The sequence below is a fragment of the Anticarsia gemmatalis genome, chromosome 16, assembly GCF_050436995.1.
Source record: "Anticarsia gemmatalis isolate Benzon Research Colony breed Stoneville strain chromosome 16, ilAntGemm2 primary, whole genome shotgun sequence".
In the NCBI taxonomy this organism is placed as follows: Eukaryota; Metazoa; Arthropoda; class Insecta; order Lepidoptera; family Erebidae; genus Anticarsia; species Anticarsia gemmatalis.
The window spans coordinates 9,855,586-9,882,897 of NC_134760.1; the positions used below are offsets into that span (position 1 = coordinate 9,855,586).

The following is a 27,312-nucleotide window of genomic DNA, read 5'->3' on the forward strand; positions in this document are numbered from 1 at the left end:
TATCATGGCTCCAGGTATGGGCAACCGGTTCGATGCTAAAGTATCAAATGTATGAAAAAAGGGGACAAAATATCACCCGATAAATTATTAAACAAATTCGGTTGGGATGGTACACAGTTAGTTTGTAGCCTGGATGGACAAATAGTATAATTATTTTTGGCACAGGATTTTTTCATGCAGACTAAGTCAGGGGCATAAACCAGTATTAAATATATTCCGTAACCGTCTATCACTTGCACCAATCCAAATGATTTAGTTGAACGCCAGTTCGGGACCGTTTCAAAGCGTAAATAAGTAACAATTTGTAGAGAGCACCACGCTTTCCAACTGCCATTGTACTAAAACCATTGTTTACAGTACTACTGACAGTCTTACACTAAAATAAACACCGATTATATTACTTAACTGTGATTATATAATCATGTTTTAAAGTAGTTGTACAGCCGAGTATTCAAACGATACTCAATTTTAAGTGACGAACAGATCTATTTCATTACAACACAGGTCAAAGTATCAGTAGTAGCATGAGACTTAAGCGAAACTTAATTTAAATGAATATGGATCAGAATGGATCAAAATTTTCCCCGTTTTTGTAACATATTTCACTGCTGCTCTGCTCCTATTGGTTGTAGCGTGATGATATACTTATAGCCTATAGCCTTCCTCGATAAATGGGCTTTGTAACACTGAAAGAATTTTTCAACTCAGACCAGTAGTTCCTGAGATAGCGCGTTCAAGCAAACAAACACACTCACTTCAGCTTTACAATATTAGTAAGTATAGATATTCGGCTATTATAATTATATATAAGTGTGTATAGTAGGTAATTTGCGAACGAATTTATCTGCATTACTCTGAAGATTAATTAAATTTGTCAGTTGTGAACAATTTCAGCTTTTGTTCAAGGATGTGTTAAAACAACAATGTAAATCAATGTTGGAAATATGTAGTTATTCGATGGTCAGCGAATTTTGTATTTGACTGTCCGTAGGACGCGTTTTTTTTACTGTTCGTCTAGAACTCTAGAACATCAAACTGAAAAAGAAAAAAGGGAATACAATACATAAATAAAACTCAAAATTGATCCAAACGTTTCTATTTCCGAAAACGCTAATCGCAATGTACATTTTACAAAATATATTCGAGTGTAACAAAACTACACAAATATACAACTGTATAACAAAACCGAATTATTAACAAACTAAAAATTATAAATCAATACTTTTCCCGTATCTAGTGGGCTTAGATACTTCCTTATAACTAGTGGGTTCATTTATCTGATCTCTCTGTCTATCGTACTGGGATAGAAAGAGAGAAAAGATCTGAAATTATTAGCTACTTGATAAGGAAGCTAAATGGTATGGCACCATTGTACATCAAATACACTAGGAAACATTATTTTAAGCATATTGATATTATTATCACATTGCTGGATTAGCATAGATATTTAATGCCAAAAATTCAAAGGGCCGGCAACAAATGGACTTCTTAAGCACTATGTAATGTATTAGAAAGTAGACATTGGCTTTTGTGATTCAGATGCCAATGGCCGACTTTACACACACGCTCTATCGCAAGATCTTAGGAGCGTACAGGAAAGACGACGCGCTCTGCGCTCGCGATTTTCTTCGCGGGCACGGACAGATGAGCGCGATGTGTGGTCTTTCCTTTCTCCTTGCACACCCTTTACACGCGCGCTCTTTCACGCGCGATTGTTTTTTCATGCGCGATAGAGTGTGTGTGTAAAGGGAGCTATTGTCTACTTGTTCGTAACGCAGAAGGCGGCCTCCTGTAGTGATAGATGCAAATGCAAGACAACATACATTTTTTTATTTAAATGTTTCCTAGTGTGTAAGAAGTGAAATCAAACAAAATAATTTAAAGGCGCTCAACTTTGAAATCTTTAAACCAAAATTGAGCACAAAATAATAAGTACTACGCTATATACATACATACAAAAATGTAACAATATCATGACTGTTCGTTTATTTAAGTAATATTTGAGGCTCTAGTAAGATTTATATTATTTAGTCAATTGAGAGAGAAAAAATGACGTATTTGAGAATTAAATACTGATGTTCACCAATTGACTTCATATTGACAATAAGTCAAATCTTTGGTGATTTTGTACACACTACTTTTGGGCTGTGATTAAACAGTCCCAAGGTCGTGGACCTTAATCGCTACCCGATAAGAAGGGAAGGGTCTTTGAGGCGAGATTAAAAATTATAACGTGTAATTTACAGTTCTTGTAACACAAGAAAAAAACAACGTTCCAGCGGTTGTTTCCGCGACTGATTGTTTAAAAAGGTGAAACTATCTTATATAACAAACAAACAGCCGTCAATTACAATTATTTTAGCACCATCTGTTACACCTAGATGTTAACAATCTTACTTGTTCCATTCTTAACGCTTACTTCCTTCCTACGCTGAATGGAAGCCTTACTATCACACCATATATTGTCCTTATACCGATCACTTCGGTGCTAATTTAATGAAGCCAACGAAACAAAACACACTTTACTACGACATGAACAGTGAATACGCTTTTAACGTGAATATGAATAATAAACACATCCAAATTACTCATAATTAGTTCAATCAAGTTAAGTTTTTATGTATCTCGTTGGCCTCACAACAAAACAAACTAACTAAAAAAACTTATAAATAATAAAGCAAAGGTTAATATCTAAACAAATATAATCTAATTATTATTTCACAAAATGCAGACAAATAGGATGGCGATGGGAGACGATCACTTTTAAACAAGTGCTTCATGACAATGTTAGTTTACAACAAGCTGGCTATTGTAAAAGTTTGGGTAAAAAGTAGAATGTCGCAGATAACTGCAACTGCAGAGAACAGCGGACTACAAACTGCAAATGTCAGACTGCCAACTGCAAACTGCAAAACTCAGGCGGAAGTTTGTTAAATTTGTTAATTGACTACAAACTGCAAGAGTCGCAGCGTGTCATTGTTGCTATCTGCATTCTTTAGTTTTCTGCGGAATCCTACTTTTGTTTTTTACTAATTTATATTACCGTATATCTAAATACATAAGCTATTCTGCCTAGAAATTATCAAGAAAAGAATTGACAGTTTCTTCTATGTTTCAACGGTATTTTCCCAGTCGTAGCTCTAACACTGTCCATTGGGGTTACAACTTGGACTATTCTTCCTAATCTCCCCCGGGGTGCAATCTGGGAAAGAGCTAGAGAGGACAACTGGGAATATACAGTTTCAATATCCTTAAAATGTTATAATAATTGAGGTGTTTTCGTAAGCCATTGACATTTATTACAAAATTCTATACTGATAACAATAATTGGTAGATCAATTAAATACTATAAAGGTAGAAATGTAAGTACGCAATAGATATACCAAAAATATATTTTGAAAAACTCCTATAGAACATTTGCTAGAAATACTAGTCAAAGACATAGGTACAGTTAGGCCTAAAGTTTAGGAAATTTGAACCTTAAACACATAGAGATTAAGCCCAGTTCCACGGTTCAGAAATAAGTCTCATAAGCTATTTATCAGATAAAGTGGCACAAATGTATGAAAAACAAGTGCTAAAATTTGATAGTTATTAATGGTGAAATCGTGCCTAAATTTATTTATCTAACGACTAGGTACAACACTGGTCACCCTGATTAAGTAAGCTCGACATAATTCGAGACTGTAATACAATCTAATAAGTACTTATAAGAAATTTATAATATTTTAATGATGCTGTTATACTCTTCGCTTGTAACCTCTCCACTATCTTCTATAGCAACTATGTAAAGTTTTTTTTTTCAAGTACCTAAATAAATGATTCCCAATCTGAACTTGGTCAGTGTGATGAACTCTAAGCCTAACCCTCCCTCGTTTGGGAGGAGATGCTTGCCCAGCAATGGGATGGTTTAAGAAAATATGGGCAGTTATGCCTCGAACTCGAAACTTAATATTTTAACAATTTTATAGTACCTTTTACATGATGGGGTTATTAATTAACTACACAAATAAATTCTAAATGACTTTTCATTTTTATTGTTGAGCGTTCCTATAATTTTCGGAAGTTACGCGATCAATGGTAATGGATATTTTGAAATATCTTAGTTCTAACATTCAGAATATATAGTGAAGTATTGTATCTAGTCAAATGACAGACAGAAGATTATGTCTACAGGACCACATCTCTACAATCATAAGCAAAAAAACATGTATACTAACATTATTTACGTATTTAACGTAAATTAAATTAGTATCTACTACCTTATATGAGTAATATTTACACGTACATATCTGCTAATTATCTACAACAAATACAACTGACTATACTCGAGTTATTACAAACGTGCGAGCTACGTCATATCGTTTAATCGGACTCTCATTCGCACATAATCGACAAAGACATAGTAATACATGATTTGCCATGTAATACTTAAATTTATACATACTTATTTATATGAATAATTGAACAACCTTTCTTGTCAGTGTTTTGAGAGTAGGTGACGAAAGTACATTTTAAAAAAGACGTAGCACGAATATGGAGATTATAGTTTAATTAAATTTGATAATGAAAAAAGATGTACCGATATCATGTTAAAGAAAATTATAAAATCCTACTTATTTCTTCAAATTTATACAGAAGAAAGATCCGATATGCACTCATTCAAAACAATTTTGTACACAATATTAAAGCTTTCTGATGCGGACTAGTGATTTTGTAAATTCACACAAACATCGCATTACAATAATATTTACCATATTGTTGCTTTATTATTTTAATATTTAAATAATGCTTTTTATTCTTTGAAACGTATCTAAAGGTAATATAACAAAAAATATGATTTGCAAATATCTATACTAATATTATAAAGCTGAAGAGTTTGTTTGTTTGTTTGTTTGTTTGTTTGAACGCGCTAATCTCAGGAACTACTGGTCCGATTTGAAAAATTCTTTCAGTGTTAGATAGTCCATTTATCGAGGAAGGTTATAGGCTATATATCATCACGCTACTACCAATAGGAGCAGAGTACCAGTGAAAAATGTTACAAAAACGGGGAAATTTTTTAACGCTTATGTAACGCAAGCGAAGTTGCGCGGGTCAGCTAGTAATGAAATATACCTTAAATGGTAGCAAAAGTAATTTTAAGGTATGCCAATATTTATCAAATTTGTGACAAAATGAACCAAACTTAACAACTCAAGAAGTATTTAACAAAATCTTTTTTTTTATAAGAAGCTTACAAGTGAAAATAATATCTTATTTGAGACTCTTATGACTGGTATTATACAATGAACAATTACACTATATGCTACAGTATACCTAATACAACAGGATTTTATCCGGACATACCTACTATACTAATAGTTGCAATGACAAAACGCAATCTTTCCTTACAAACTTAATTGATATGACACGCTTGTATTTTTCTTAGACCTCTTATTTGCCACTGGTGTGTTTTTAAGGTCCTAGAACTCTTCCATCCAAACATCAAAGAAGGTTACCGGGGTGGTTTTTTAGTGGTAACACATACACACACATAGTTTGGTTTCGGGTTTTCCCCCAGGAAAATTCGGGTATCCGAAAGGATTTTTCCCCTCGAGAAAAAAAAACTTATGTTTTTAAAGGCCAGTTTAATAGCTTCAAATAAATGTTGGATTAAGTATCTGATGAAATATTGCCATTAGATGTATGAAAAAGACTCAAAATTCCACCAGTTAAGTTAACTGATACTTATTGAGACGTGGCAAATACTACAAGCATTCTTTGACATATTAATCAGGCAGTTAGTAGACAGTTTAAAGTTAAATCTTGCCTTTTCAGAGACGGCTTTCCACGCCGCTTTCGAGATTATTAAATTTTATCATTAAGTACATAATTGAACAATTTACTTATTCATTTATGTTTCATATAATCTATCTATTTACACTTAACGGACACACATTTTATCATTGCAACTAAATTAACAAAAAGACTTACTTATTAACATCATGCTGTGATCTACCGAGCGCCTCTAAATTACTATGATGTGAATCTATTCTATTCATGTTCGCTTTGAACTCATCTCTTTGGGTCTTCATATGAATAGGTGTCGATGGTACTAGGGTATCTAAGGACCCTTCCTTGTCGACATTCTGTTTCTCCATGTGAAGGAAGTTCTCGTGAGATCCGTTGAGATGCGGCTGAGATAATGACTTGTCTGGGTACGATAAGTCAAAGTTTGAAATAGATAGAGGCTTGCTCGATTCTTGTAGACCTGATGCTAGTGATTTTGATGTTGTCATACCGTCGTTATCTGGAAAATTGTTCAATAGTTATAGCGTGTTTTGAAGCTATCTTTATTAACTAGATCAGAAAGTATTGTGTAAATGAGGGAATTCAGAACCTAATCGTAGTTTTTAAGATCGTAGCGCAGTCTATGATCAGAGTTCAAAAATCGACTAAAAGCTTTCCCTAATATTTTTACTATAATCTATATCATGCCTTCTCGAAAGCTACCTAGAAATCAAGGATTTTAACTACTTTATCAAATATGGTTTTTACTCCAAGGACAATTATAATATTTATATATGTATGGCTATAATTTGAGCTAATAAATAATTTGAGGTAATCATAAGCTCTCATGAGATACCGTCCGCTTTTTGTGAGGGCGGTAGTGCTTGTTTGTGGGATTAAACTATTATATTTTATGTAAAGGGGGGCGCTGGAATTATTATCCTTGTAAAGGGGGACTATAGTCAAGGGTTGGGAACCTATGGTTTTGATGATCAATTGCTCAGCACATATAGGCCAAAACAAGACGGAGAGCAGCCGCTCACAAAATACATGTGAAATTGTATAGTACCTTGTGTAGTATCGATAGTGGGTGATACTTGTCGTTCGCCGTGGTCGTCTTTGTGGTCCTTCGGTAGAGAGGAGCTTCGCCCCTCCAGCATGCCCAGTACTCTGTACATATACATTTAGTTAAGTTTAACCGTAACTACGTAAAATTTACAAAATAATGAACCATTTTAAGTAATATTAAATACGTCAATTACCTTAATTAACTTATCCTGAATGTGAGCATGTTCAAAATATATTCATTTAGATGATATTAGTTATACGAAAAACATATGAAGTTTTGAGTTATATTGAACCGAAATTCTTCGGAGATTATCATTGCAAATTAATTTGTCTGTGCGTCAGTGGCGAAGGCTCCATACAACTCGATTCCTATCGGCTTCCCTTTCTGGACAGACTTAATATTAATATTAAATTAATTGTTTACTATTGCCAAATAAAACACAATTAATTAATAATCACCAATATTTAAACCGAAATCTTTAACTAGAATCATTAATCTAATCGAAACAGTACGAAAACACCTACACTTCAAAAATTACGCTCCGCTAAAAACGCAACGTGAGGTAATAATAATGAAATAAGCCGGAGGCGCTGATCGAGAATCGCGTACAATAAAAACTATGGCGGCGATGTCGCTTACGACCTTGTGGATCGCGCTTCGCACCGCGCTGCATAGTGGCGAGCAAGCCGGAGGAAGAGCGGGTTGCCTCGCGCTACAGCGCTCGCGCCGCGGCGGACACATGATCTTACGCATGTTTCTGTCGCGGTGTGAGCCGCGTGCAAGAGCGAGATGGAAAATATAAGCTAAGCATCCTGCATAAGTATTAGTTTTTGTCCAGTTTGACATTAGGTCATGTTACTCATGTTTGTTTACTGTTTACATCTTTCGCGCGCTCTATTACAAATTAGAATATTTGTGTTTATCACAACATTATTCCTTAATAATTGTGTTTGTGCATAATTGTGAATGTATCAGTATATAAAACAGTAATTGTTTTGCATGTTTCTATTAGAGTAAATTTTCATTTTGTCAGATTTATAGGTTAAACTCATAACAATAAAAGTGTTCTGCGTTTATCCATAATGTGTTTGATATTTTATTGTTGATGAATACATTCTAAATTGCTTGTATAATAAGTTATTAAACAACCAGTGCGAGACAATCATCAATCGTTCGATATACGTTATCTTAAATATGTGCTGTTGTGTTACCTACGTGTTACTACTGAAGACAGAGTAACTTAACACAAAACAAGCATGATTAGGTAGCCAATGGTAAGTACCTATGTATTATTAGTCTGTAGAGAGAGAAATAAGATACCTACTGTAGTCGAATGTAGATAATACACTCATATTGTTATTATGCAGTAATACGCTACTTTTATGTCGGCATTCTTACGATGTACATAAAATGTAGGTACTATACCTAGACAATGACTTATAGCTCCGGCTTACCTTTTGTAAAAAATGACCCTTCGCCACTGCTGTGCGTCTAATCAAATTTAAATGACACAGGGATATTATCGGTTTAACATATATCCATAATATCAAATCAACCCGAAGTTTCGAAGATGTAGGCAGAGGTGCATGAAAATCACCCACGTCGAGAAATTAGAAATTTTAGTCTCATGTAATAGGAGCGAACCTGTTGCCAACCACCGGGCACACTTTTAATTGCCTCCGTGGCGACCAAAACCACTGGTTTTGGTCACCACGCCGCTACTATTGCATCGGGAGTTCGATTCCCACACGGGACAATTATTTGTGCGATCTACAAATGATTGTTTCTGGTCTGGTTGTGCTTCGTGTCCGTTGTTTGACTGTTGTAAAAGTCCCCGCGACACAAGAGCAAATCTCAGTGCGGGATAACTTTTAAAAAAAGTTACCAATCAAATGTACTGACCGTGAGTTGCCGAGGTCTCCGAAGGGTGGTCTCATGTGTCGGGGCGGCGAGGGTCGCTCGTGCGGGCCCGCCTCCGCCCACCCCTCCGATATCAACACGCCGCCGATGTCCAGCTCGCCTTCTGAACATATAACAACACACGGTCACGGTCATTTGATTCCAAACTAAGCAGAGCTTGTACTATGGTAACCAAATAACAACACATTTATAGTACATGGCATTAGTTTTGGTTATTCTTTCAGTGTTAGATAGTCCATTTATCGAGGAAGGCTATAGGCTATATATCACGCTACGACCAATATGAGCAGAGTAGCAATAAAAAATGTTACAAAAACGGGGAAAATTTTAACCATTTTCTCTTATGTGACGCAAGCGAAGTTGCGCAGGTCAGCTAGTTTATTAACAAAGGAGCAAAACTATGTGAGGTATACGCTAAACCTTACGTTGGTGCACGAACCGTTACGTACACAAATAGTACATCATCATTGCGTAAATTAAGATAAATCTTAAAGCAAAATTTAAAGGTTTGATTCAGATAGTATATGTATAAGTTTTCTTTTAAGTTACCAATAAATATATTTTTCTTGGACAACAACAGTATACCTTTCTTGGGTTAAAATTTATAAAACCGTGTTTATTTTTTTGTTGTATCCTGTTCACACCTATGTAATAAATCATTAAATATAAACAATAATATAATAACAGTAAAATTATGCAACAATAGTATAATGTACCGTCAGTAGCGTCGAACAGTTTGATGCCGGGTATTTCTTGTTCCTTCTCTCCTTCAGCCGTCGCAGTCTTCTTATATGTGCACGTGCGTGACAGTAACGCCTTCCATCTTGCTACCTACCAATACAAAGAAAAAAGAGCATTAGAAAATTGCTGGGTAACATTTCCACAATAGTACTCCATTGATTTATTTGTAGCGAAAGAAAGTGTAACTGCTGTTCGCAGATGTAGAGTTTAAATACCAGGACAAACCCGAAAGCGTCGATCTTAAAGGTTGCCACACACATATTGCACGCAGGAAACACACGCACACAAAGTTGAGGGAAGGTCCCTCAATTTTTTTGCCACATAATTTGATAGTTTCCATGTAACTGGCTGCCTTTCTGTGAATCAGTGTCTATCGAAAAAATACGTATTCGAAACCATTTAGTTCAGATTGTCTGTATACCATTGTGATGTAAATTCATAATACCTGTGTCAGTTCTTCGAAGCGCTCGATGGCCTGTGGGTGCCAGCGCTCGGGCTTGACATCAGGGCGGGGCGCCGGCCGCACTCCCGCTAGGAAACACTCCATAGCCTGTAATTAAACAAACCATATATCAAAACTCAAGTGTTCATAAGGCATTCCCGTTTTTCCCGATGATTCCCGATGGTAAATAAGTAATAATAAAAAGACCTTAACAATGGTACCTTACCTGGAATCGTAGTCGTAGTAGGTCAGCGCGCAGCTCACACAGTTCGTGCGTGGCCACGTACTCGCTGTCACCGTAGTCCAAGTAGAACACGTCCGCTACCTACAATTTAAATATAACATAATCAGATCACAAGAGATATAAAAATATGTGAGAATAATTTGCACAAATTACTAGTGACTTTCAAAAGCTCTTAATTAGATTAATCTGGGCTGCTTGCATAAGGCATGGCCATCAAATTAGGGATCCTCGCTTATCCTTATCTAAATAACTAATATTAGCGGGGACCATTAATCGAACACATAAAACAATACTTAGAGTAAGCCCGAATATCCGTAAAGGACATTTTTGTTAAACAACGGTACCCACAATATTCCTTACAAAAGAGAACCGCGGTTACATACAGCTATTTTAAACGTTTCACAGCGAAAAAAAAGTGTGTAAGGTTTAAATCGTTCGTTGGTTCGTCATATGGTTAGTGGTCAGCCTAGTGTCAAAGTTGTTCAAGCCGCCCGAGAGGCCTTTGACATGGCTTAACGACTGTTATCTTAGAAGACAACAGCCGGGACCGACTTTTTACGTGCCCTCCAAAGCACGGAGACGCCCATCTCAAATACCATTATGCGGTCACCCATCTATGAAATGACCGCGCCGAGGATTGCTTAACCCACAGATCGTTTACCAACCGGTGAGCTCAACTGGCTATGGGCGTCTCAATCAGGTTTAAATGTGGTCAGAACACTTGCCTGTTGCGACGCGTCGAACTCGTTAGGTCTGATGTCGTGCACGCGCGCGCGGTACCACTTGCCGTCGTGGCGGAACACGGCCGCCACCACCTGCCCCACGGACACGTGCGACAACTGCAACACACAAACATATACATATTAATAATTAATTCATTAAATACACTACTGTTCCAGTGTTGTACAAGAGTCTCCTTAGTCCTCACAGATTGAACGAGGGATTAGATCTCGAGTCCACCACGCTAGCTTCCAGAACTCGAGCATGCTATATTTTATCACGTTCATTTCCTTCGCCGTTAGAACAATTGATACAAAATATTACGCTTGTGAAACTCAAAGGTGTAGATTTTTGTATGAAATACACCCAGGTATCGCCATTCACAAATATTTTGTACCATTTAAAAGGGCGAGTCTATTGCTATATACCATACACGTTACCAAACTCCGGGCTGCTATTGAAAATATTCTAATATAAAATAGAAACAAACACTTTTCCGTCACGAAAATCGAACTTAAGACGTCTTGATCAACAATCAGCCACAGATATTTCATACTCAATGTAAAATCTGCGATCTAAAAACATGTTAATGGTCATAATTCATGGTAGTTACCGCATGCGCCTCTCGATTCTCCTTCTTGCCGTAGTAGTCGGTCATGAGTTCGTTGAGCTCGTCTAACTGCGCCACCTGCGGCCCCACGAACTGCACCCAGAAGCGAGACGGAGACGACACGGCTGACACGTACACTTCTATCGGAGCTGCGCCTTCTGCACCACAAGTTAACAGTTGTAGCTTTTTAAAACTTTAAATATATAGGGTCTTCTCATGATCAGATGCATGGGCAGAATCACGGAATAACAAACACAATGTCATACATTTTCAATGAAGATGGCTATCGCCAAACTCAGCCGATGACATTTAACGCACACTGAAATACGATAAGGAATAAACGACTATTACAAATTAAAATAACCAGCCATATTTCAATGAGATTAGAGTCGTATTTTGCACTAATACTTCGTGATTTATGTTGGATTTCTATCTAAGTGCTTTCACTGCTGACACGCTGACATGCCCCTTCCTCTTGTGTTAGTTATGCCGTGAGCAGAATCGCCTCCCAAAATATCACCAGGTATTATGAAAAGACCCTGCATACATTAAGTTTCTGAAACGTAATAATTGGTTCTCAGAAGTCAAATGCCACATATAAGGATGTTGTTATATGGCTAGTTTCAATTAAACTGGCTGCCGTAGCTGAATATCGGTCAGGAGGTCATAAGAGGCGAATTTACTGTAATTTGATTGTTATATAAATACATTTTCGCACAGGGTTCGAACCTGCGATCGATGTCACATACGTCATTGATATAGTATTTCAATTATTATAATTAAAACGAATTAATACTGAAAACCAATTAACAATTTAAAACACTCTACATTAAATAATAATCACCACCACTCACTACCCCAAAAACACACTTTTTAAACTCCCAAAATAGAAAACTCCCTGAACCAATACCAAATAATTCGTAAACAAAACCAAAATTAAATTTGGATATATTTTAAAAGCGTTTACATACCGGGCCTAAGTTTTGATTAACTTAGCGTTAACTAGGAACCACAAAACATGACACAGTTAACGATAACTTAATCTACATAACATCCGTATACGTGTACGAACGTGCACGCACTTTTTCAAAGCTAGGTTAGGTAACACAATATCTGTCATTAAATACTCATAATGTATAAAGTTGCCATGACGTAAATCTGGTACAGTTGACTGTACACGCACATGCACGCACTTTCTCAAACAGACGTACGCAGAAACAAAATACACGGTATGCAAAACGCTTTTCGCTATAATTTTCATAATCTACCACCTATATACTATATAACCCTTTACCCTAACATATACACACGTCAAACAAAACGACACAAACACACATGGATCACTAAATACATAAATATATATTTATTAGGTTTCACTCCAGTGCTTTGTTACACTATGAAACAAATGTGTGTTAAATAACATTACTGAACAAACTTACTATAGAATATATAGCTGAAATGGAACTGGGAACTATAATGGTAAGCCACAGGGCAAATTTTCTGTAATTTATTGACGCAATCACACTGGGGTGACACGCAAAACATTTTTTTCCCTTGATTTCTTCTCTGAGGCAATTTATTCATATTAATATTAGGTCGGAGAAAAAGTATTTTCGCATTATAGTATGTATGAACTTGTAATAAAATCTCTTTGGCTCCAAGAATCACAAATGAGTACACCGTTCATTAGGTTTCTTTCAGTGAGCTTGTGAGGTACCCAAATATCGAGCTTTTTTGTGTAGAGAAAAGATTTTATTACAAGTTCATACATACTATAATGCGAAAAGACTTTTTAACCGACCTAATATGTCATGGTTGTTGTATAATCGATGTTTTTCAAAGTAACATTATAAAGATACAAAGATGAACTTTCAAAAAAAATCTTCCATTTGTAACATATTTTTTAATTCTATAGGTTCATTGACGTCAAATTGTATATTATTCCCACATAAATCGTAGTTGCGCATTTTAAATATAATTGATTTTAGTAATCATGTTATTTAAGTCGATAGTAGATATTACTTACTTTAACTTTTAAAAGTGAATTTTCAAAACAGCCCACTTTAAACGACCTTAACTTATGTAATGTTTAAAGAGCCAATTAGCACATTAATCCGATATGTATTGAAATAGATTACCGTTCTATCTGACACTTATATGGCTATTACAAACACAAACATTGAATAACCTTGAAAGCCTAGCCTAGACTTTTGTTATTCGTAGGTCAAGATATGAATTGAGAAATGTTGTATTACTATTTATGATTTTTTTTCAATATATGAATGGATGTTAATGGTAAATTTTGATTTTGATAAATAAAAGATCTTATATATTTTTTTTTGTATCCATAAATCCATATTATTATATTTTTAATACAAATTTTCATAATGTTTTATGTTTTAAATATTGCTATCCTCGAACTGTGGAATTTATATTTTTCTGGACTGAATTTAACATTACTTTGTAATTTCTTTCATAGAATCATTCAGACACATATAGCAGAGAATCACAAAAAATATGAAAATTCAAATCATTCTTCTAAAAGTTTTCTAGAACCGAAATAATACGCATTTGTTTACTAGTTTTGACGTTTCGCTTACCCTACAAGTGAGTCATGCTGTTAGCTTACCAGGGCGCTTATATCTGACATGCCTGACGTGCGAGTCACCTTGCTCCTCCGAGTGGTCGCTGGCGCACGACGCGGGCGGCGACGGCGACTGCTCCGCCGGCGCGTGCCGCGGACTGCGGCGCGACTGCTCGATCTCGCGACGACACTTCTCTTGGGTAACCTGATGATTTAAACAACATTTAGATATTTAAATAAGTGAATTTTACACGTAACTGTCTCATTGCTGAACATGTGTTTCCTTTCGAAAAGAGAGGGGAGATACGTGACAATGATGCTCCTTGTTTTTTTTTGCGAATACAGTACAAGACAAGTTTTATTGTTTGAATTTTACATATTGTTGTAAGACTAGAGGACTATTCCGAGGCTACTAGCATCACGCCACGCAACTAACGTAGTTAGAAAACTTTATTTTCCTTAAAAAACCGTTTAAAAGAACTTTAAGGATACCGTTACCGTTAAAGTAAAGCACACAACTGTTTAGTCTAAGAGTTAAATGTTTATACCATTCATCTATGACGACTCGGTTATATGAAGCGGCTAACACTTACATTTTGTTCGATGAGTTGTTTAGCGTTTTCGATCTGTTCCTTGGTGCCTCTGATGGAGACCTGTCGCTCCGACATCTTGTCGCCGTTGCTCGGCGCCTCGATCTTAATGCGAGCCCCGCTGCGGTGGCTTATTGAACTTATGTTGTCGCCACCGTAACCTGCAATTACGAAAAAATATATAAAGAAAAATAAATCCTGAACGATTAAGTGTCTTGAACCAAATTCTGATGGCCAGAATCAGATAGTGATGGCAACTTCGCACTAGAATCAATAGAGACGGATTAGTTTAGAAACTTTAAAGGTTCCTGTGACCACGATCTTTAGCAACAAGAATATTTTTCTTGCCTAACATTCGGGCACAGCAGCCCGTGAAAAAAAAACTGTCTTGAAAAATTTTGACTGCTGGTAACAACTGGTAAAGATCTTTGATAATGACAGCCGGGACCCACCACATGACGTGCACTGACATGACTTTTCGAAACACGGGGGAACTCAGCGTGTATATCCATCAACCCATCCACTGACCAACCTTCGATCCGCGCAGCTGTTGTCTTAGCCACGAGCACCTACTCGAATGGATGTTAATATGTGGATATAAATAGAACAGGTATGTTTCTGACTTAAATTTGTAGAAACTACTTACCGATGATCTTGCCGCAAGCCCACCCCGGTATAGTAATGACTTCTACCACGATGGTTGGCTGTTTTTTTATAAAGTCGTGTACCATCGTCTCGGCCATCTGCGTGTCTTCCGACTTGCCTTTGATGACGCACACGTCGTAGTCTTGGTCGCTAAACTTGTTGAAGTTTATTTTAGCACCTGTTTTCAATTCGATGTCTTTTATGTTTGAACCGCTGCGACCTAGTGGCAAGAATAGAATATAATATAATAGTTTATTTCAATTACTAAGTTTTACAAAAATGTCTCTTAGTCTACAGTAAATATAACAACAAAGGATGATTATATCAACAAGAGAATACGTTGACGACCGTAGTAGTATGTACTGTGTCACAGTCGTCAGCGCCTTCCACTCAAGTAATTACACTCCTTGTTTTCAGTAGCAGCAAAATCTTTTATAAATATTTCGCTATTTTTATTTTAATTGACTGCCTCCGTGGCGTAGTGGTTCTTTTATAAATATTTCGCTAACTATTTTTATTTTAATTGACTGCCTCCGTGGCGTAGTGGTTCTTTTATAAATATTTCGCTAACTATTTTTATTCTAATTGACTGCCTCCGTGGCGCAGTGGTTTAGGTCACCACGCCGCTACCATTGGGTCGTGGGTTCGATTCCCACACGGGACAATTATTCGTGCGATCCACAAAGCATTATTTCGGGTCTGGCTGTAATTTGTGTCCGTTGTTTGTAAAAGTTCCCGCGACACAAGAGCAATTCTTACTGCGGGAGGGGAGTTGTCTATTTCATATAAAAAACAAATATTTAAAAATACAGTACAGGTTTGAAGAATCGAAATTAAGAGCCAGTTTACTGTTATGGATAAGTTCCGGTTAACTTAACCGATAGATAATGTGTCAGCAAATGTAAATGTGTAAAAATTCTACCTGATAAGAACGTAACGCTTTCTATCAAAAAAGTTGTCAAAACTGGAGCCTTCCTTTTTTATAGCGATATTTATCGTAACATATTAAAATATTAGGAGTGCCTATGGCATTATATAAAATTGGTAATATGTACCTTGATTAAAAACTCCGATTACACGAATAAAATGCGTGACAAAATTACTTTCCTTTGATATTATGTTTCATACAACAATTCAAGCGTATTAGCTTAGGTTTCACAAAATAACCTGTAGGTATTATATTTCTGGAAGTCGATACGTTGACAAAAATATAGAATGTATACGAAAGGTGCGTCTGGTAGTTTAGCTGTAAAATTAAACCAACCTACTTGGCGTGTAATTTATAGTCCGAAAACTTAGTATAGAGCCTTAACATGCACCGCGCGTACTTAGATAAATAAGGAGGATATCTAACTTATCCGGGAAATTCTGAAATAGCCGTACAGATTCGCTTGCTAAAAGTTCTGGATAGGAAATGTTCTACAGCACTCGATCTAGGATATTATTGAAATTAGGCCGTCAAGAGAATAGTAACGTAATCAAAAGAATAGTAGCGTAAGTATAGATTACCTAAAAATACACAGTCGTCTAAATATAAGTAATACCTAGAAGTGATAAATGTTAGGCATAGCGTAGCGTGTTGCCTGCCAATTAAACGCGCCCTTGCATTCATTCATACACCCACTTTGACGTAAACGCTCATTGTTTAGTACTATAGGGCTCTTTCAAATTACGTATTTTGGCTACTGCACTGCGGGTAGAATACGGTCGAAGTTGCGAGCGGCATATTTCATACCTAGTTAATTATTTTTAGGCAAGAGGGTCCAAGAATCACCTTTCCTGGTTTTTGTTCGCATCAAATTGGGGCTTGGCCTGAGTGTCATGTGATAGTAATCCTTTAGGATGCTTCTGGCTTGGAGTTCTAGACAGACAACTTTCATCATTTTACCGTATATATGATAATATGAAGCTGTTAGCATACACTATAGTAGCTAAATGTGTGTCTGTAAGTATTTCTGTATATAGCTGCCGCTGCGCAGAAAGCTCAAATAATCAGTCACAAATTTAAATGAAACTAGATATTTCACTGTACAATGCACTGTTTGTAGGTACATACAATGTCCTGTGGCTGCGAAATATTTTAATAAATCTGAATAACGTTTTTCACTTGTAACAGAAACTATGTTTATGTAAAGCTTATTACTCATCACAACACTAGACATCGTCTTTACATTATATAACGATATATTATATCGCAGATTGGCGCTTGTATGAAAATGTATGAATGTATGACGTCCACCATGAATAAGTGATGCGAATATTGATGACGTGATGCATGTACTCACTCGAAATAGATGTCGACTTATGTTAGTCGTACTAATCATAGATATCCGTAGTAAAATGTAATTTGTTGCTAAATTGTAGGCCGGGATTCTAATATTCTGTGACTAGATTTGGATATTGGGGAAACAGAATCGACTAGATATAAACTATGGCTGTTTTCACGGGTAAAATTGTTTTTATTCATCGCTAAAAGTATGAATCGGATGCCTCATATTCTTGTACCATAGTTCGACCTTCGTTTTATAAAGGATAGAATAATAAAAAAAAACTAATAATGGGAGAACTAAATAACTCAATATTTGAAGTTTCCACAAAATCGCAATTTCGGTACTGCTTTTTGTCACTATTTTTGAAATCACTAACAAATGGGGAACATTTTCATTGTAGACAATTTTATAGGCATGTTTGCAATCAATTTTATGATGGATCAATCTAATTTCCATAATGAACCAAAAAACTAATAAAAGTCAAAAACCAAGTTATCCATTTCTAAGAAAATGGCCATATTTTTAGATTGGGTTAAGGTATCGGGGATTACGAAAATAGTAAAAGGTCAATTTGGCCAAAACAGAGTTATCCCATTACACCGACGAGATGACATTTCAGTGATTTTTGTTGGTTATAGTGCCTATATAGCTCTGAAATCCTGCCTACAATAACAAATATCTGTCCTTACTCTTCGTCGCCTGTATCAATATTTGACGAGCCTTCTTTATTACAGTATCAAAATGACTAATTCTACACAAACAAAGTCATCAGTAAACGAATGATGCAATTGCTAAATTTCTAGTGGTTCAACCTTCAGTGGCCGTCATACATCGTACAACTTAGTAACGTAACACGTATGTTTGCAAATACCAACATATTAGAATTTGTATTAAAAACATTTCATACTGGAACATTCGTTTAAACTGGGGAGCAGACAAAATTAACAAACGGCAGGTAATAGCAGAAAATACTGAGCAAAATAAAGCTCTTTAAAATGTAAGACTCTTTTCGTATCGCATTCTTTCATTGCCTGTTTCATTTTTGTATGACACCACGTTTGCATAGGTCCAACACCAGTCCAGGTCCAGTTGTTTGGCTTGTAAGGTTTTAGATTACCTGACTAACCCTCGGACAAAAAAAAACGCAATGAAAAGATAAACTACCGCTAAATGTACTCAGAAACCGGGCATTATAGAAAGGTACTTTTGGTTAGCTATGCTTAGAATGTTAAGTGCTAAAATAATCATGGCTGTCGCGAGTGACCTTTTGCTTTCATTTGTGTAGTTCAATAACTGGTTCTAAGGCGAAAGGTTGTTCATTATTTCAATATTTTATAAACCTATGTAGGTACCTATAACTGTACGGGGTCAAAGATCGTCTGATTGATTCAAGTAGCATACAGCATGTTGTCAAGACAAAACCTCGTAAATACGTCAAGTAAACAAACAAAAAGTAATAATCGTCTTCATCCGCGTATTTATTAATTTAACTAGACGCCGCCCGCGACTAGTCTGCGTGGTAAACCTACCCGTGTAAATCTCGATCTCCGGAACTCCGGGATAAAAAACCTATGTGTTAATCTGGGTCTTCAGCTACCTATATACCCATCATAATCGGTTCAATAGTATTTAAGTGAAAGAGTAACAAACATCCATACAAACTCACAAACTTTTGCATTCATAATATTAGGATTTGCATTATCACCACGCAGTTAAACCTAAGAGTATAAGCAGAGGTGTGCTATACACTCAACACTCCAACATTTCGCCATAACTGTATAATGTTAGTCCTATGTAAAAGGATGAAAGCTTTTATTACACCGGGCACGATACAAAACTTGTATCCGCATAATGTAATAGGTACAATTAAAAGGTTTTATAAATCAAAATCAAATCAAATCATTTATTGGTTTAGGTCAAATGACACTTATGACTTACGATGTCAATGATATCTTCAAAATTAAACAAAAGCACTACTAGTAAGAACATAGTTTAACGAGGAAAACTTCAAACACCACGTGAGACATTACCAATGATCAAGTGATCATTCGCAGATGATGTCATACAAACATTTACTTTAATGTGTCGCAGAATATCACACAAATAGTCACCACATGACTGTACCCACATGAGTGCCAATTTCACGTGACTTTTATTGACATTTGGGTTTGTGACCTAGATTTTCTTACGCAATGAAAAGTCTAGCTTTTTCCATATACATGGCTTTGTGAAAGGAAAACTGTGAGGCAAAAAATAATCATTTTTCAATTAAGTTCCAGCCAGTTCTTAATTACGCATGCGATTTTTTTTTCGTTCCGCTTCTTTGATCTGCTAGTCTTTTCGCAATTTTTATATTTCTGATGAAACTACAATAATATTATAACGTTCCACAAGACGGCACAAATATTTTTAAGAAAAATATTGCGTTTCCACTACATATAATAAGATGATATCCTTGTCGCCACGCTATTTAAACCGGACGAAGCCGGGGCGAGTCGCTAGTCATCATCATCATAGGAGGGGAAGCCCCGATAATAAACCAAAGTATCATTAAAATAATCATCCAAGTTATTGTGTCTCTTATCTCACCAATATCATTACGACATCATAGTACTAAGTGGTCCGCACCGTCTGGCTTCAGTGATACCAACATGAATAATTTTAGTATAGGATGCATGCATCAGTGGCGCGAAATATCGCTCGAAAGAACAGATGCGTTACTTGGATTTGAATTAATGGATTGTTTAAACGTATTATTAGAACTAGTGATTGATAAATTATGTTTATTTATGAGACTACTATCTGGGAATATGTGAGTTTACAAGCGAATCATCATCAGCCTAGCCTTTCTTCCAACTATGTTGGTGTCGGCTTCCAGTCTCACCGGATACCAGTGTTTTACATGGAGCCACAGAAGAACCTCGGCAAGCGTAGCTTAACGTCAGAGATCGATCCGCGCGGCTGATGTTTACTAAGCCATGAGCTCCTTGCAAGCGACTAGTCCTACTCATAAACGCGAAAGTGTCTTAGGATGGATGTATGAATGCGTGTTTGTTACTCTTTCCCGAAAACTATTGGACGGATTTAAGTGCAATTTAGTACACTCATAGCTTATAACCTGGATGAACACATAGGATACACTTTACCCCGTGAAATCTTTTCACGCGACGGAATTCGCAGGTAGACACTAGTATGCATTATAATGCAATTTATTTTCATACAAAGATTTTCCTTATTTGTCATTGATACACCAGCACCTGTGATCCTATAAATAAATCTGTTTGTTAAGCTTTCAGCAGAATTTCTAAATTAATATTTAATAAATGTCAAAATTGTGTTAATAAATGTCGGGCGAAGCCGGGACGGGCCGCTAGTATGGAAAAAAGTCAGGGTAATCATAATCCTGAAAAGGCTATTTATGCCACGTGTTGTTTTAAAATCGGCTTCGTCGCTAGCATAAGTTACTTAATTGTATTATTTCTTATTAGCATTAATGCAGTTTTAAAACCTAACTGTTCTATCAAAGAATGATGAAAATAATAGCAGCTGGAAATTGCAAGATTCGACAACGTATCCAGCATAATGTAACATCATTTCCACATTTCCTCACATTAAAGTTAATAGTTCGGCGAAAAACGCGACGAATCGTAATGAGAAAACATATAAAATACGTTAAACAAGTATTTAAATAATTTGGACGGAGATGTGTGGGCGTTTTTGTCGTCACACCCTGTACGAAAGCTTTAAATGTCGATCTGAAGTATAAAACGTGTGTTTGTGCTACATTTAAAACGAATTTCACGGTCATACTGATTAAAATGCATGTTATTTGCTTTGATATTTGCATTGATACAGACCAGATGTGCCTGTGAGAAGGAATTCGTACGGTTTTTCACTATAAACTGTTTAGCTTGCGTATTTATACAGCATGTTTTAATTTCAATATTTTTAAAAGACATCTCTTGCTCTAAGAATTGCACTTGTGTCGCTAGGACTTTAACAAACATACAAACAACGGACACAAAGTGCAACCAGACCCGAAACAACTATTTGTGGATCACAGAAATTACTGTACTGTGTGGGAATCGAATCGACGACCTCCCGACGCAACAGCAGTGGCGTGGCAACCTTAACCACTGCGCCATTGAGGCAGTTACTACTTTTGTCGTATGTTTAAACAGTCAAGGTCGGCAAATCCTGGGTCATGGTCTAACGATTGTACAATTCTATTCGATAAGTGTTATTAAGTTATAAGTATAATGAACGATAACACTACGCAGAAAAAACTTATAGCATGTAGGTATAAATAAAATTTGAAATCTAACAACAAACTGAAATGAAATAGGTAATTTATTCTGACATATTCTAGAGTTAACTAACTCACAAAACAATTTACGAATAATATAAAAATGGTTATAATAACTGACAAGAAACTCAAGGTTACTCTATTTAACTAAATGCAAATCATTTACAATTATTATTCGCTAGTTAGAGCATTACATTATTTAATCAATTATCGCATTGATCACGTGCACTGAGTGAGTAAGTTTCAAGTAAATTTGCGAAGGCACTCCGTCTAATCTTAACATAAAACAATACGTTACGAATAATTCGACAAGTCAGACAGGAATCATAGCGGGGACAAAGCAAGGGCATGATGAGTCTTAGACGTAAACCAGACGGAAGACCGTAAAGTGAGGATGGTGAGGTCAAACGGCGTAAGTTTTCCTCTTTTCTTACGCTGACATTGGTAGCGTAAGAATGTACACATCGTACACGATGTTCTATAGGATACTCCACAGCGATGACGACGCAGCGCGGCTGATTTTTCGTTCTAAGGGCTATTCAGACATGGCGGAATCCGCGCGGATGCAAAGCACGTGGTTTGAATCCGCGCAGATTCGGCCGTGTGTGAACTAATCCATTTATGCAATCGAAGTGGAGAAAATTTGTAAGAATCGTACCGAGTGGCGTTCTTTGGACTTTGCCTCCCACTATGGTAAAAAGGCAGGAGGAATGGGAACCTCAAAAACTGTTAATTTATGTATGTAAGACGTATCGTTCGCGCCTTGTCCTTGATTTATATGTCCTTTCTATCTGGGTTACGCACTACGATAAGAATTCGAGCATAACTAAATCTTAACATAAATTATTTAAACTGGAAATGATTATACGACTAGATAAATGACCTCAAACATCAAAATAGTTTATGATTCACTAATCTGGTTGATATGATAAAGCTTTGAATTAATACTATTAGTTTCGTATGTCTTAATCCGTACGCAGCTCGAACATTCGTCATAGTTATCAAGGAAAATGGAGTTCATTCATGAAATTTATGGATGCCGAAAATAAATCAAGTTTTACATGAAATGATATAGACAAGTGGTTCCCAACCAGTGGTCCGCGGATGATTATAAAGGAAATCATCCATTTTGGGCCTTTTTTCAAAGTGATGACGATGGTTTGTTAGTTGCACACAATCGAGGGTGCGGCCCCTTGGGTTTGCTGAGGGAGGATGCGCTGACCTTGCGCTAGTCGCCAGTGACCAGTCCAGTGGCGACGCATTAAGGCGCCGGGGGAATCAAACTCGCACCTAAGGGGCCGCACCCTCGGTTGTGTGCAACTAACAAACCATCGTCTAGGTAAGAGGTCATCTAGAGTGTTGCCGTTGGGTTGTTATGTCCGACTCATCGGCATGTGGAACAATATTTTGTGCTTCGGGCACGATTTGTGATGAGGGCCCTTGTTATGAGGACACATGTTGCGGTTTAGAAGGTATGCCCACAATTCTATCGGAATTTGCACATAGCCCCGCACTCCACCCTGGGTGCTGGTGTATGCATAATGCGCATACGCACCACTCCCATCGTCGTGAGTCGGGGCGATCACATAACGATTCCGATAAGTGTGGTACAGTAGGGAATTACATACAAATAATACTGATGAGCTCGAGTTGATACGGTGACGACCCGTTTCCGAGTTGATACGTGTGCTTACGACCTTAAATCAACTTCAGAGTGGTCGTTTGCTTTAGATACTTCATTCTAGCAAAATCAATCATTATTTTATGTTTAACAGCACTTTCAGAAATGAATAAATATTTGAATATTATGAATCTTCAAACCTGTATAACTCGGTTTAAAGCGATCCTACCGGTTTCGTGCCATACTAACTATTGTTTCAAATGGCTAGCTCTATCGATACATGCCACTTTTTTTTGCTGGCCGGCACTTTGAAAAAAGACCCAAAAATGTATGGAGCGTGGATGATCTCCTTTAAAATTTTCAGGACGATAATATTACACTTTATTTTTAATATACAAACTTACATAGTGGTCCATGCTAACAAAAATAATATAAAAGTGGTCCTGGACTAAGAAAAGGTTGGGAGCCCCTGATCTAGAACTTCAAGGGCATCTTAGACCTACCAACCCACGAAGACGTTCATAGCCCACCCCAAACCGAAATATCCGAATCGCTACTGCATTACACTATACACGTTGAATGTGGCACCACGATAAAACTCATGTGGTATATATAGATACCTTTATGTATAAAGACATCAAGGATTTACCCCCAGTTTCTGTGGTACATTAAGCGGTAGTTTATCTACTCAATAGCATTTAAACTCATATAAAAAACGCTATTGAGTAGATAAACTACCGCTAAATGTACTCAGAAATATGGCGTTAATCAATCAATAAGTTAAAAAGTACAGTAGAAATAATGTAAAACCTAGAAACATATTACAGTGCAGTCACCAGTAAAAAAGTAAAAATTAGTGAATGACAACATGACCTTACACACATTTACATAACAGCTGATTCAATCAACACATTTGTACTCTCTTCTCATGAACTTCAAATAGTTTGTCAACATAGTGAATGGTGCCAAAAATTTTAATACAAAATACTATCACTTTTCTGCTTTGTCACTAATGTAGTATTTCAAAACTTATATGTTTCTAGCTGATTTATGATATGACTTAAATCCTGTATAGCTTCAACAATAAACTATTTGAAAGAAAATTTCTTAAAGAAATATAGTTATATTATCCCAAATTCCAGACTAAAATCATCAATACGAAAGTAACTCTGTCTGTCTCATCTTCGTGCCTAAACCACTCAACTGATTTAGGTAAAATTTTGTACAATAACAGTTTGAGATCTTATAAAGGACATAAGATAGTTTTTATCCCAGAAATCATACACCAGCAGGAACTATTAAGGATAAGAAGGCATATAAAAACAGACCATATAGAACCTTGAAGACTTGGGTCCTATGTTCAAGGTTCAGACAATGCCAAAAATTATAAATTTAAGGATTATGATTGTGGCATTTCAATGCCTTATGTTAATTCTACACACCAGCCATAATGAAAGTGACTTTGGTAAATAAAGTTTAATTTGTCAGTTATCTTTTACTCTTTTTTTTACCATTCTTGTCTGACTACTAGGCTAAGATCTCCTCCCAAATAGATGGAGGGGTTAGGCCTTGTAACAATAATAATAACACAACAAAATTTTTCACAATGATTGTAAAACTTTACATTTTTTAAATATTAAAGCAGTCATACAATCACATATCGGCCACACACTCCTCCCAAATACCCAGCACTATAGTCAAAAAGTCAATCCATACTAAAATTATACATGTGAAAGTAACTCTGTCTGTCTGTTACCCAATCACGCGTAAACTACTACAATTTGCATGAAATTTGGTATGGAGATATTTTGATACCTGAGAAGTGACATAGGCTACTTTTTACCCCGGGAAAATGATGAGCATGGGAAAATTCAGGATTACGAAGCTAGTTATAAATAAATAAAAAAAAAGTAATGAGCTACTCACCAATCAAAGCAGGAACTATACTCTTAGGCACTGGAACCTCAATAATATTCACTCTAGATGTTGTGACAGAATTTTCTGGTTCTTCATCTTCATCTTTCTTGAAGAGGTAGTACACTACATAGGCTGTTGCCGTCACTATAGACAGTCCTAGTGCCACGGGCACTAGTTTTGTGTTTAGAGGCATTTTTCTGTAACAATATTTAAAATTATATGCATTATGTAAGAATATATTTATTTATGTATGTACACAGATAGAGGTATATTTCTTTAAAGGTCATAAATACAACAACCTCTATGTTTAGGATCCCTATGCAATGCAGTTGATGATAAGAGATTATAAGACCCACATATTTATAGCGTGCAGTTGCTCGCTCTTTACAAGCTTCTCAAGCAATATCAGTATAAGTTATGTTGATAAAATTTACAACGATTAAAAACTACTTTGCTGTACTGCTTTGCAACTTTTCTGTCTAAGTGTATATTGAGCCTAATATTAAATACCTATTTCTTATAACACAATGTGTTGGTTGTAAATTAATTATAAAATCAAAGCTTGTATTGTGATTGACATTACTGAAATATTATAACACCTACGGAGGATGTTAATAATTAATTACCTATTAACACTTGTAAAAGCATTGTTATAAAAACAATATTAATCAAACTTCCTTATGGACAATAAATAGTCAATTGAAATGTGTTCTACAATTACTTATTATTAAATTAGTTTAATGCATTTCCTCATCTATCACTAATTATAATGCAAAAATTCTAATTGTCAACTTGCTCCATAAAACTGGGAAAGTTAACTATAATTTTTTTGTTACACATCTAATCCTTAGTTATCAATGAAAAGGACATTAGTTTGCAAAAGTATAAAGTATATAATTACATACAAGATTCCAAGCAGAATTTCTGAGAATTTGTGCAGGATGTTTTAACTCTAATAACACTAAGACCTTTCACATTACAATATAATACATTTATTGACATACTCAACACAACGCTTACAAAGAAGGATTAATTAAGGATTACAATATTAAAGATAATTTACAAAGTAGTATAATTTTAACTTTTGAACACGATTTAGCTGCTCGGTACTTTCGTTTATTTACAAGTTATAGTGTAAAATACTACTGGCCCATTGAAACTTTGTACAAGACAATATAGTACGATATAGTGTTTGTATTTTTCACTTAATTTACCTTGTAACCAAGTTTACCAAGTTGATTTTTCTATTAGCAGCTATGACATAATATTCAGGGTAAAAATTACTTCACAAGTAATATGATACTTTGTCAAACAAACGTAATACAAATTAATGTCTTACCTTTCGTTTTTAACACGTTATTCCTCTGATAAAATGCAATTATGGTCAATAGATTCCCACTATTATTGCAATTTTCACGTGTATATCCCCAACAAACAAACTCAGGCACTCAGTTCGAGAATGTAATTTTTTTATTCTGTGACAACAACAGTGAATGATTTTTAGAACTTATGAATGAAAAGAACGACTGAACGAAAAAGTTTCAGAACAAAAGCTTAATGTTGCAAGTGTAAATATATCATGAGAACTAGTAGAATACAAAACAGAACAAAGTAGGTACCTAAAATTAGGATATTTTCTATTTATTTTATATTTAAGAGCATAGTCATTTTAATAACGCACCCATCTTGTGTTTTTTTAAACATCAAATTATGTGAACTACAGAATAACTTGATGTAAAAATCATAAATAAAACGCTCTTCTCTTGATAACGATAACGACGACGGTGGCTATTTTGAATTACCTACAATTAAAATATGAGTGTTAATAGGCCCTAAAATAGAGACAGATGAAACATAAAAG

General features: G+C 35.9%; 2 protein-coding genes across 9 annotated transcripts in view; one reads left to right on the top strand and one right to left on the bottom strand.

Moving 5' to 3' along the window:
- The window catches only part of LOC142979241 (uncharacterized), a 51,434-nt gene that overhangs the window by 20,868 nt on the left and 3,254 nt on the right, over positions 1-27,312 (top strand). Inside the window, exons 1-2 of one of the 7 annotated variants that reach the window (XM_076124066.1) lie at positions 14,162-14,302; positions 15,134-15,302. The exons of 3 other annotated variants lie outside the window; for them this stretch is intronic. The gene's annotated coding sequence lies outside the window, so the exon portion shown is untranslated. Of the gene's footprint in view, positions 1-14,142; positions 14,303-15,133; positions 15,303-27,312 lie in introns of those variants that run through there. 3 more of the 7 variants (XM_076124064.1, XM_076124062.1, XM_076124063.1) reach the window with 3 other exon arrangements.
- Positions 1,081-27,069, bottom strand: papi (tudor and KH domain containing protein papi). Of its 2 annotated transcripts, none has more exons than XM_076124071.1 (13): positions 26,791-27,069; positions 25,461-25,648; positions 15,339-15,557; positions 14,696-14,853; positions 14,148-14,307; positions 11,522-11,676; positions 10,914-11,027; positions 10,171-10,269; positions 9,948-10,052; positions 9,478-9,592; positions 8,744-8,864; positions 6,842-6,942; positions 1,081-6,292 (listed from the first exon to the last, which is right to left on the bottom strand). In XM_076124071.1, exons 2-13 carry the CDS (start codon positions 25,642-25,644, stop codon positions 5,973-5,975), a joined length of 1,851 nt encoding a protein of 616 aa, XP_075980186.1. In that variant the 5' UTR covers positions 25,645-25,648; positions 26,791-27,069; the 3' UTR covers positions 1,081-5,972. The 2 variants fall into 2 exon arrangements, with proteins under 2 accessions (XP_075980186.1, XP_075980187.1); XM_076124072.1 differs by having other exon boundaries at positions 14,187-14,307; positions 26,791-27,068.